The sequence below is a fragment of the Mercenaria mercenaria genome, chromosome 14 (genome assembly GCF_021730395.1).
Source record: "Mercenaria mercenaria strain notata chromosome 14, MADL_Memer_1, whole genome shotgun sequence".
Classification (NCBI taxonomy): domain Eukaryota; kingdom Metazoa; phylum Mollusca; class Bivalvia; order Venerida; family Veneridae; genus Mercenaria; species Mercenaria mercenaria.
This window is the reverse complement of record NC_069374.1, coordinates 53,234,944-53,247,353: the sequence shown is the minus strand read 5'-3', so window position 1 is coordinate 53,247,353 and position 12,410 is coordinate 53,234,944. Positions and strand designations below refer to the sequence as shown.

Sequence of the window (12,410 nt, the reverse complement as noted above, 5' to 3'; positions counted from 1 at the left end):
CATTTAATTCCAAGCCAACCATGACTTTTTTTTCGTCTAAAATCATTCTTTATAATACAGAAGATTTGACAGTTTCGTTTTGTGTTGTGAAAGTGTATGGATGTAAATTTCACTTTGAGAGTGCGGACACATCTTCAATATTTTCAGTAAGACAGTATGTTCAATTGGTGTGTAAACTAGGTTTCTTTGTCCGTTGTTGGTATTCAGTTATCGCTTTTCAGTCAGTTCCACCTTGAACTTGTAAAACCTTCCGCAAGATATTTTGCGGAACGCTCTAAAGGGAAATTTATAATTTCGATAAAACGTCGGACTATATGAAATGTCTAAATCGTAAAATATTGAAGTCCGACGCTTATTTATAGAACTAGGACTAGTCCAACCCAAGCGGATTTTAAAATTATCAACATGTTGGTCAGTTTTGGAATTTTAAACTCTAATACAAAATTCGCCAACTGGCTACAGACAGCATCTGCCCTTAAAAAAATGTTTGAAAATAGGTGGGGCAAATTTAACTAGGAGATTTTTACCTCTACACTAGCCTCATTCGGCGTGGAATTTCGGCAAAAGTATAATATGTCACTTACCCCGAATTGCTCGCATTGGTAGCATTGATACTATCGATTCTTAACTGATTTGCCATGTCCTTGAGGGACTGCAAAACACTGGAACTTGGGCAATGATAATCGGACATCTTTCAGTTTCTGTAAGACAAGCACCTTGCGTGGAAATGATCGGTTAATCGGTGTCCCTCGGCGATTATACATTTAGGTATCAATATACTAAATCATATTCCCCATATTTAGGCTTAACTCCCCTAAATACGACTTCTTTATTTCATATAAAATCTAATTAATTGATAACGTTTCCTCATCTTCTAGCATACAGTATCAGATTTTCAGAGACAGATTTTCCCATAAAGAACTATATCCCTACTATAGAAAAAGAAAAAGAAAAGATGGTGTTAACTGTTATTAGCCTTACTCATTTGGCTTCTTGGGATGACTTGTTTTATGACCTGATATTTTAAAGTTGTTTGTCCTCCCTTTAAGCCTTTGTGGACGCATTGGTGTCGAGAGGGCTAAGACGCTTTCCTACGGAGGTGAAGACCCCTGGTTCGAATCCTGGCTACTCCCATTGCGGTGTGTCCTTGGGCAAGGCACTTTATCACGATTGCCTCAGTTGACCCAGCTGTAAATGGTTACCGGCAAATCGCTGGGGGTGAGGTATAATTGGTTTTAAATGTTCTTAATATAGGGCCGCAGAAAAGCTCTTTAGAGCTTATGTTAATTGTTTCACCAAGCGACGGTAAATAAAACTTACCTTTACCTTTTACATTTACCTTTACCCGTATCTGCATTTTACTGTTAGGAATACGAAGACATTAAAAAATTTTTTAAAAAGTCACAATTAATATACTGGTCAGACCAAAGAGCTATAAAAATATATGTATTTCACAGTTCTTTGGTCAGACTTACTTGCCTTAATAAATTAAACATTAATATGCATGTAGATATTGAACTTCGAATGGGTTGAATTTAATCAGGGTCACTCAAAATGAATTTTTGAAAGACCCTGATTTAATTCATAACTTTTAATAAGAGACCTTAATTACAGAACACAAAATATACTTTCATAAAACGTCAGCCAGGCAAGTTTATGCTAATGTCAACATAAATTCATTTCAGGGATGTAATCATTACAAAAATTTTGTACATGTACCAGAAAACGTTCCCAACGGATTTCAGTTGGGGATTACCTAACAGTAATATGTAGAATAAGTTTGGACGTGAAGGGGACAGCGACAGTCAAACGTTATCATGCTGTCCCGAAACGTCATATTATTTGGACTTAACTGTTATATAAGAAAGCTACACGTCAAGAACTACAACCCGCTTTATTTACTGTTTTTCACTTTTTTCAATGTCTATTTCCGATACATGAAATTCACTCAGTGAAAAGATAGAGAACGCTAAAGGTGATTCCAAGACTCTGTATGGATTGGCTCAGAGCTAACTGGTACCAAATCTGAAAAACCAATGCCTCAATAATTCACTGGCCGAAAAATTTGCTGACTTTTTCATGGCAAAACTCACAAAAATACGTCAATTCCTAACTGAATACCAAAACTTTGAACCTCAAGTAAAGGATATACAAAATTTAAACAAATTTACTGAATTGACTCAAGATGAAGTGAAAAATCTCATCAATAACGTCTTCAGAGTTAGATATTTTGCCAATACGTTTTCTGAAGTCACTGTTGCCTTGGTCCGTGGCTGTATCTCACCTATGCTGGAACTCTTTTTGATGTCATTCCAAAAATCCATATCAGTCTACGGTTTTGCTGATGATCATATAGCAAATAAAACCTTTCGTCCTACATCTGTTTCCGTAGACACAAGCGATCGGAGACCTTAAAAGGTGCGCAGTTATTACCAATGACTGGATAAATAGAAACAAACTGAAAATGAGCACTTCCAAAAATGAATTTATTACATCTGTTAGTAGACCTCAACTGAACAAATGTTTTACAACTTCCATTAACATTGCTGGTGATTAGGTCAAACGTGAAAGCACAATTAGATATCTCGGTGCATTTCATGACGAAACCTTGAACTTTAAAGATCATGTAAATCGCAAATGTCGTACAGCCATGTTAAATTACCTACGAATTAAGAACATCCAAAAATACGTAATGAAAGCAGCCACTGAAATTTTAGTTTTATCTCCAGTTGTTTCACACCTGGATTATTGCAATGTCATACTGTATGGTGTAGCTAACTGTGAGGTGTGTAAGCTACAACGTTTTCAAAACATGTGCGCTTAAGCCGGTGCTAGGGGACGTGGGCAGTGTTGCATTTTCCATTACTGCTCATGAACAGACTCAATCAAACCGAGTCTGCAATTTTCAGTGTTTGCATTGTTCTCGGTGCTTCCTAGGGATCTACTTTCCAGATTAAATTGTACTTAACAAGAGGAAATTTGACAGTTCTAAACAAGCATTGTATTACTTACATTGGTTGCCGGTGAAAGCAAGAATTGAGTTCAAAATACTTTCTTTCATGTATAGCTGTCACATTCGCAGAGCACATCTGTATTTAAAAGAATTGCTTACAGAGTATATTCCTAGTAGACAAGGTTTGAGATCGTCTGAAAATTCTGAATGTCGTTATGTTGTTCTATAGAACAAGTGCAAAACATTCAATGATAGAAGTTTCTGTACTATTGGTCCAAAACTTTGGAATGAACTGTCGTTAGAACTACGCAAAAGTAAATCACTTGACACATTAAAAAAATCTAAAGACACTGTATTTCAGAGATTTCGCGGCATTGTTTTAATTTTTTTTTTTTTTTTTTTTTTGATAACTGTTTATCATGCAAAAACAGCAGGTGATAATTATTTCTTAAATTTTTGTAAAATGTTTTACATTTCAACATTTATATTTCCAAGGTTTGTTTAATAAACGCATTTGTTGGTAAGGCTCTATGGGTAGGGTAGTGTGTAGTATTTCTTTCTTTAGTATATGATGGCACCATTAACCGTGGGGTTTGAACCTCTATATGCAGCTCGTCTGGGCGCGCCAAATGCTTTAAGCACTGGTATTCGTAATAGGGGTAAATGACCTCAAGGTGCGGGGTGCGATCATGACTGTTTGTTACAATAACCTTGTTACATTTGTATTATTATTATCTATCTATCTATTTATACTGCAGCGCTCCTCTCTGCGAGTATTATGTGCAGCTGCGCGCCTGTACAAGAAGTTAAAAGTAGATTGGATAGGAGGATAAAAGTAATACACGGTGTCATTATTAATATTGTTATAATAACCATTATTATTTATATTAGTGTGTGCAATGCCATTGAATAAATCATTGTATAAAAATAGGATATAATCAAATTATTCAGTTTACGTGAAATTCTTACGCCATAATTTTTACCTAGCATGCGATAAGAACATGCCGATTTAGATAGAATGCCACACATACAGACTGAAACACAGTAAAGTAAAAGAAAACATGATACTACTGAGAAATGTCACAAGGAAATGAATTTTTTTTTGTTTATGTAATGGTGATTTACACTAATTTTTGTTCACCCGGCGCTTAATACAATAAAATCTGAAAAGTAGATCCCTCGGAAGCATCGAAAACAATGCAAACAGTGAAAATTGCAGACTCGGTTTGATTGAGTCTGTTCATGAGCAGTAATGGAAAATGCAACACTGCCCACGCCCCCTAGCACCGGATTAAGCAGTATTCAGTCTTCAAATCTAAATGAGTTGAAATCAATGATCCCGAAGGACCAGAAAATATAACAACACTGAGATGAAGTCGGGGCGACTTTTTACGGCCGCCACACAGCACTTAACACCCGCTGTTGTGAAGTAAATAAAATCTGAAAAGTAGATCCCTCGGAAGCACCGAAAACAATGCAAACAGTGAAAATTGCAGACTCGGTTTGATTGAGTCTGTTCATGAGCAGTAATGGAAAATGCAACACTGCCCACGCCCCCTAGCACCGGATTAAGCAGTATTCAGTCTTCAAATCTAAATGAGTTGAAATCAATGATCCCGAAGGACCAGAAAATATAACACTGAGATGAAGTCGGGGCGACTTTTTACGGCCGCCACACAGCACTTAACACCCGCTGTTGTGAAGTAAATAAAATCTGAAAAGTAGATCCCTCGGAAGCAACGAAAACAATGCAAACAGTGAAACTTGCAGACTCGGTTTGATTGAGTCTGTTCATGAGCAGTAATGGAAAATGCAACACTGCCCACGCCCCCTAGCACCGGCTTAAGCAGTATTCAATCTTCAAATCTAAATGAGTTGAAATCAATGATCCCGAAGGACCAGAAAATATAACAACACTGAGAGTCGATGTTAAATTTTCACTTTCAATAGGCATTTTCGCTTCAATATTTTGTCCTGGTTGCTAAACCAAAGTAAAGGTACACAAGAGCACCGCCTACGGATGTTATCGCTCGTCTGCAAGTGCTGGTCAGTATGTAAGAAAAGAGGCATAGTTCAGAATTTCTAAGCACAAAAAGGGTCAAGTGTGTAAAGTTTCAAAGCTGTGGCTCTTGTCGTTTTTGAGAAAAGGCGGACCTAAACAAAAAAATTAACCATGAAACTCTTTTCTTAGTACAAAAAGGCCATAATTTTGCATATCAAAGCTATGGATCTTGGCCTACTAAGTCACCATATGATAACAAAAAAGTGTGGAAAGTTTCAACCTGTAGCTCTTATGGTTTTTTTTAGAAAAGGCGGACCTAAACAAAAAATTTAACCGACGCCGACGATCAAGTGACGACAATAGCTCGTAGTGGTTTTTTTTCAAAAATCAGACGAGCTAAAAAAGGTAAACGTAAATTTTATTTACCGTCGCTTTGTGAAACAATGAACATTAGCTCTGTAGAGCTTTTGAGCGACCATATTTTAAGAACATTCAAAACCAATTATACATATATAGCTCTATCGACTGCGTGACAGGAAAGGCCGTACCGGCGACAGTAACCATCAAAACAAATCAACACCCTTTACAATATTTACAAATTTATTTACATAAGATGATTATTTACAATGAATAGATGATATGAAGAAAAAAAAACTGATTATAAGAAAGAAAAAAAAAAAGAAAGTTCAGTATCTCTAGATACAAAAGTTCTTATAGTTCCTTTCTACTTCTGACGTGGTACAGTTCTTTAATTTAATTGCGAACTTTAAGTAGCACAAACAATATATGACAACATATCTTCTCATCCAGTCCCTTTAAACCGTGAATACGTTGATTCCGTGTTGGCTCCCTATGGTGGTAGGTGATTGCATCCCTGAGCTGACTTCAGAGGATAACAAAAATCATCGTCTTTGCGGTTTACGGCACAACCATGGGACGAAAGCTCTGCGCTGGGAATATCACATCCAGGCGAGTGAAGACAAGTGAACCTCGGGCATTGTACTTCCGGGTTATGACATCACCAGGAAAAATCGTCTGGCGGAAGAAGCTAAAAATATATAACATATGGTAAGCACCATAGCAAAACAAATAAGTCAGGGCATAAAACTGCTCCTTTGGGTACACCATACCTCCGTAGGCTCCCATAAATAATACGTGCTACTTATACAAAACATATGTGCTACTAAGTTCAAACGTCACATGATTAAAATACGTCACTTATTACTTCCATTATTACAAAAATCACTTACTTAAAAGACTAAAGTTAAAGTATGAAATGATATGAAAAGTATATGATGAAACATTATAGATATGGAAATGATAAACTGCAGCTATTATTTACAACTACAAATTAACAAAATTCAATATAAATCAAACGTTATATCATAGTTGGCATCCATATAATATCTAATGCCATATACTACAACGGACATTAATTAGATGTGCTATAGACTGGCACACAATTACAAATTACAATAATATATTACAAACATGGCACTAGACTTGCCATATAGATTTATACATAACCATACAATGCAGTAATGGCGTTCCATAATTAACAAAATGTTTGACATAAGTTTTTGAAACAGTGCTTTACAATTATCACGATACAAATTTCAGTATAAATCTAACATCTTATATAAACGAAACGTTTTAGATTCCTCTTTCGAAATAATTTACAAAAGTCTGAAAAATTTAATAAATCATCCTGACATACCGAAACTAGCCAAAATCATGTGCCAAAAAGTAAATGTTACAGAATTCTGTAGAATGAACAAAAATTTACCAAATAAAAATCGTAATGCAAAAATCATACAAAAATCTAACAAATAAATTTCTTACCTCGATCGAGCATAAATTTCTAGCAAGAAAATTTAATCAGACATAGATTCGTCTATAAAGTCGGAAGGTGGTGTGCGCAAGGCATATCTAGTCCAGTCTATTTAAAGGGTAATGTCCCGCCAAATACTAAATTTCATGGGCTTCACGGCTAAGCCGTGGACTCCGACTATTTGTGTTTCCACGGGATTCACGATATAGCCGGGAAATCTAACTACTTTGGCGCGGATTTAAATTGACAATTTGAGGCCCATTAAAGTGGTTTTGGGGATAAAAACATAAATTACTGAAGTTTATAAAATATCAACTTTCTTATTACTGAACCGAATTTAATGAAATTTACATGGAAATTTAAGTTATGAAATACAGAAAAACATGAGAGGTATTTTATGCGTGAAATCTGACATTTACCTCAATAACTCAAAAATTTACAAAAAGATGATGCAATACCTGCATTTACACTACAGATAAAATAAGGCCCATATGTCAATTTGTGACAGACTGAGACAATTATGATAAAGTGCCTTGCCGAAGGATACACCGCAATAGGAGTAGCTAGGAATCAAACCCATGGCTTTCACCTCCGTAGGAAAGCGTCTTAGCCCTCTCGACCAATGCGTTCGCACAAAGTAGAATCGGATTTTCATTAAAAGTATGAATTTGATGCACACACTTCGCATAAATAATGATAATAAGTAATTTGAATATAAGAACTATATTCATTTTAATTGGGGACCATACGCCCCTTTTCATGGAATTACACATTAGTGTAACATTATAGGTTCCATGTGCACTGCGGATGTCTCTAAATTGTTTTTTGTACTTTTAGCATTTGTAAATGTTGAGTTCTGGTCAACCCCGGGCTAGAGGGCATGGACGGTAGCATGCATTTCCACTACCGTCCATGAACAGGCTCTGAATCAAACCGAGTCTGCGACATTTTCGTTTTTTTTTTTTGTTGTTGTGTTGAGCGACTGTGGAGTTTCCACTTTTTCTACTTTAAAACATTTGTCGAAATATTTGTACTGAAAATTACATGATAAAGAAAAAATATTTAGGAACGAAAATTCTTCTCCTTCAAAAATGTGTTAAGATCGGAAAAACAGGCATGGTCACACTGAGATCAACCATGTTTTGACATGGGCGAAGAAAGATTCCAACGAACTTGTGGGTAACAAAAATGATTAAAAAGTTAATGATATTAATTATATATATATTACACCCTTTTTGCTTAGGTTGGTTGCGCTAACAAGAGAGATTGAAAGTTAACACATTTTGAAGCAGTCGTGGGATAGCTGTTTACGCACTGAAATTACCTTTCGGTTTAGATTTGTTTCTGACAAATGAAATAGAAATGTCGGACTGGTATTTGCTGTTGGGGAACTTTCCCATTCGGGAAAGTTGGGGATTCCCCTTTTCACTTTCCCGATCGGGAAATATTGATTGAAAAATTTCCCGATCGGGAAAGAAAATTCCCAGTTTTTATATACCTTGGTGTATGGGCTCTGGGCATCACAGAATACGTTGGAGGTACATATTTATTGCTCGAATCCATTCTTAAAACAATTATCTAAAATTCTACCGAGGGCAAATATTTAAACCATTATCATTATTGAGATATTCTAGCTCAAAGTTAAAGGATATTTAAGAAAACTTACCATTTTCAGCACTTTCCCGTTTTGAACATATACTTTCCCGAACAGGAAAGTGATGATTATTTCTATTATATGCTGACATTTTACAACTTCGAAAGCATTCAGTAAAATAGGTCCTGCTTCTATTTGTAAATGACTAGATGCCCATGTGCAACATATCGAACCCGCCCTTTGACCCCTAACTGTGACTTTGAACTTTGAGATAGGAAACTGGAGTGTGCACAGGACACTCCGTATCACTGAGTTAAACATTCCTGCCAAATATTAACAAGTTTTCTCAATGCATGTCAAAATTATGGGCCGGGCAAGATCTGATATGACATATAACCTCCAACTATGACCTTGACCTTTGAGATAGGAACCTGGGGTTTGCGCATGGCACAAGATTGCTTCATGCATATTGAAGTTATGGTCCAGATAAAATAATCAGGACGGACGCACGCACGCATGTATGTTTAAGAAAACGTTTCTGAAAAGCATGATTACATGCGATACTTTTAAAACACGTCTATGTTAAAAAGGGACATAACTTTGCTAAAATGAAACCTAGAGCTGTATAACTTGTTCTCACCTTTCATCTCAAGATGCTAAAGACATATAAAAAGTTTGAAAGAATTTGGTACTGTAGGTTTAGAGAAATTTGCTTACATGCAAAACTTTAACATCTGGCCAAGTCATTTCTGTACATATTGCTTACATGCAAACCTTTAACCCAAAATTCAAAAGTTTAAAAAGGGGCAAAATTTAGACACAATAAAAGCTAGAGTTATGTAACCTCATGATGCCAAAGACATGTGAGTTTGTAAGTATTTGGCCAAGTACTTTCTGAGAAACCTCCAATAAAACTTTAAAACTTTCAAGTAGTCCAGCTAAAAATGTAACCTTAATAAAAAAAAATGCAAAAAGATACTTCACTTTATTACCAAATAATTATTATACATTTGTATATATTTTTTAAATAAACTGAAAAAAAAACACAACAACATCAGAACCAGAGAAGCACACTTACAAATATTTCCTAATTGTCTTTACTTTGAAAACTACAATAATACTTGGTCTAAATTAGAATTTATTTTTCACTTAATTGTGATAGCACAACTGAAATCAATGTTTTTAAAGTTCCAAAGGTTTTCTATTTTGCTCATCAATATTCAAACTTTTAACAAAAATTAGAGGAAACAATTATGGTAAATAGGATATAACACGAAGTTGATGTATTTAATGTTTATAACGGATAGCCACATTTTAAACAAACGCATGGCCTAATAATAACCTACACTCCTGGCATTCTCAGTACAGAAAAAGTCTCAAAATTCAACCACCGATACGTAACAAAACTATCATAAAATTCAATTTTGTAACAGAATTTTGGTTACTTGAAGGACTTAGTAATCAATTTCTAGGCTTTATTTTTATGTGTTATCTTTGAAAATTTGAGATTATAAACAGTGGGCCATTTCAAATGTGCGGGGAAACCAAACAAAGAAGTTTAAACAAAATCAGAAACAAAACATGCTTTAAAAAATCATAGTTGGGTTACCAAATTTGACCCGAAAAAGTTAAGAAGGTCATGTTTTTCCGCAAGTTTTCCAATTTACAAACTTTCAGCCTGTGGCTTGGATCAAAATTCAGTCTATATTAGAATTCTAAATGGAAAACTATGTGCTGTAAGATACAAGTGCCCCACTTCCTGCCACTGTCTCCAGGTGAAATATTTCTTAAGATTTGCACAACACAAACTTTAAAGCACTGTGTATGTTTCAAATCATGGCCCATAATTCTGGTTTAGCTCAGTGATATCCTACAGAACAGCAGTAGCATAACTTCACATGGCATAAAACCTCTAAAGTTTGATTTCTCTAATTCAAATACTTTTCGAGATACATACAAATCAAACTTGTATGTTCTTAGTGCATGTTTTTCCCTGGGTCATAACTCTGGTCTGACTGAAGAAAGCCCCAACAAATTCCCAGAAGCACAACTTCACAGCCTGAATAATACTCCTATGATGTTCTATGACACTTGATCCAAAATAAATTTAAGATACTTTCGACACAAACTTTTATGCTAATTTATGAATATTTTGTATTAAGTCAAGGGCCACAACTCTTGTCTGGCTGAATGAAATCACTAACAAACAAGAGGACCATGATAGTCCTGAATCGCTCACCTGTTCCCACATGACCCAGTTTTGAACTGAGTATGATGTCGTTTTTTCTATTATTTGACATAGTGACCTAGTCTTTGAGCTAATGTGACCCAGTTTTGAACTTGACTAAATATCATCAAGGTAAAAAATCCGACCATTGAAAAATATGGCCTCTAGACAGGTCACAAGGTTTTTCTATTATTTGACCCAATGACCTAGTTTTTGAAGGCACGTGGTCGGTTTTGAATCTGACCTAGATATCATTAAGGTTAACATTCTCACCAATGTTCATGAAGATCTCATGAAAAATATGGCCTCTAGAGAGGTCACAACGTTTTTCTATTTTTATACCTACTGACCTAGTTTTTGACCGCACACGACCTTGTTTCAACTTTACGTAGATATCATCAAGGTAAACATTCAAACCAACTTTCATGAAGATTCATTGAAAAATATGGCCTATAGAGTGGCCAAAAGAGTTTTCTATTTTTAGACCTACTGACCTAGTTTTTGACCGCAGATGACCCAGTTTCAAACTTGACTTAGACATCATCAAGATGAACGTTCAGACTAACTTTCATACAGATCCCTTGAAAAATGTGGCCTTTAGAGAGGTCACAAGGTTTTATATTATTTGACCTACTGACCTAGTTATTAAAGGCACGAGACCCAGTTTCGAACTTGACCTAGATATTATCAATTTAAACATTCTGACCAATTTTCATGAAGATCCATTCAAAAGTATGGCCTCTAGAGAGGTCACAATGTTTTTCTATTTTTAGACCTACTGACCTAGTTTTGGACCGCACCTAACCCAGTTTCAAACTTGACCTAGATTTTATCAAGATAAACATTCTAACCAAATTTCATAAACATCCCCTGAAAAATGTGACCTCTAGAGTGGTCACAAGCAAAAGCTTACGGACGGATGGACGCACGGACGGACTGACGGGCGGCAGACGCCACGCGATCACAAAAGCTCACCTTGTCACTTTGTGACAGGTTAGCTAAAAACACAGATGCACAATTTCACATGCTGAACAATATTTCGGTAATATTTAAAACACTTAGGGCAAATGCTTTTTAAGATACATGCAACAAAAACTTGCAGACCCTTTTAATGCATCTTTTTACTATTTGTCAAGGGCCATAACTCTGGTCTGGCCATGTAAGATTCAAACTGAAACATTAGGTGCACAATTTCTCATGCTGAATAATAATCCTGTGAGGTTTGATGATTATGGGTCAGGGGTCTCTCCCTGAATCTGATTTGGGAGAAGTGAGAAATGGGAAGACAGTATTATTTTTTTCTACTTCAACGCTGTGAAGTGATTCAAAAGGTGGCTAAATTTTATTGTTGAAATAAAAAAAACATCGATGTCACCATTCATTTTCCTAGTTACATCATTTCCCATAAAGTGATTACTGTTTCATCAAACATTCTTTTAAAAAGTTGTTTTCAGAATTTCAAGCCGATGCTGTAAATCTAACTCACCAGTTTTTAGTGGTATGTCTTGTAATATATGAATGCAGGGTGAAAAGGTTTATTATCAACACCGAGTTCTTGCATAAAACTGAAAGTAAACTGTGTCAAACCTAGAAATACATATATGTGAGTATATAATAGAAATTGTCATTACTTTCCTGTTCGGGAAATAATGGGAAAGTGCTAAAAATGGTAAGTTTTCTTAAATATCCTTCAACTTTGACCTTGAATATCTCAAAGACGATAATGTTTTAAATATTTGCCCTCGGTAGAATTTTAGATAATTGTTTTTAGAATGGATTCAAGCAATAAATATGTACCTCCAA

General features: G+C 35.5%; 1 protein-coding gene across 1 annotated transcript in view; it reads right to left on the bottom strand.

Moving 5' to 3' along the window:
* Nucleotides 1-753, bottom strand: part of LOC123527581 (transketolase-like) — a 52,696-nt gene extending 51,943 nt beyond the window's left edge. Inside the window, exon 1 of the mRNA XM_045307148.2 lies at nucleotides 585-753. Within this exon, the coding sequence (XP_045163083.2) occupies nucleotides 585-691 (107 nt within the window). The 5' untranslated portion in view covers nucleotides 692-753. The remainder of the gene's footprint in view (nucleotides 1-584) is intronic.
* Nucleotides 754-12,410: the final 11,657 nt, after the last annotated feature.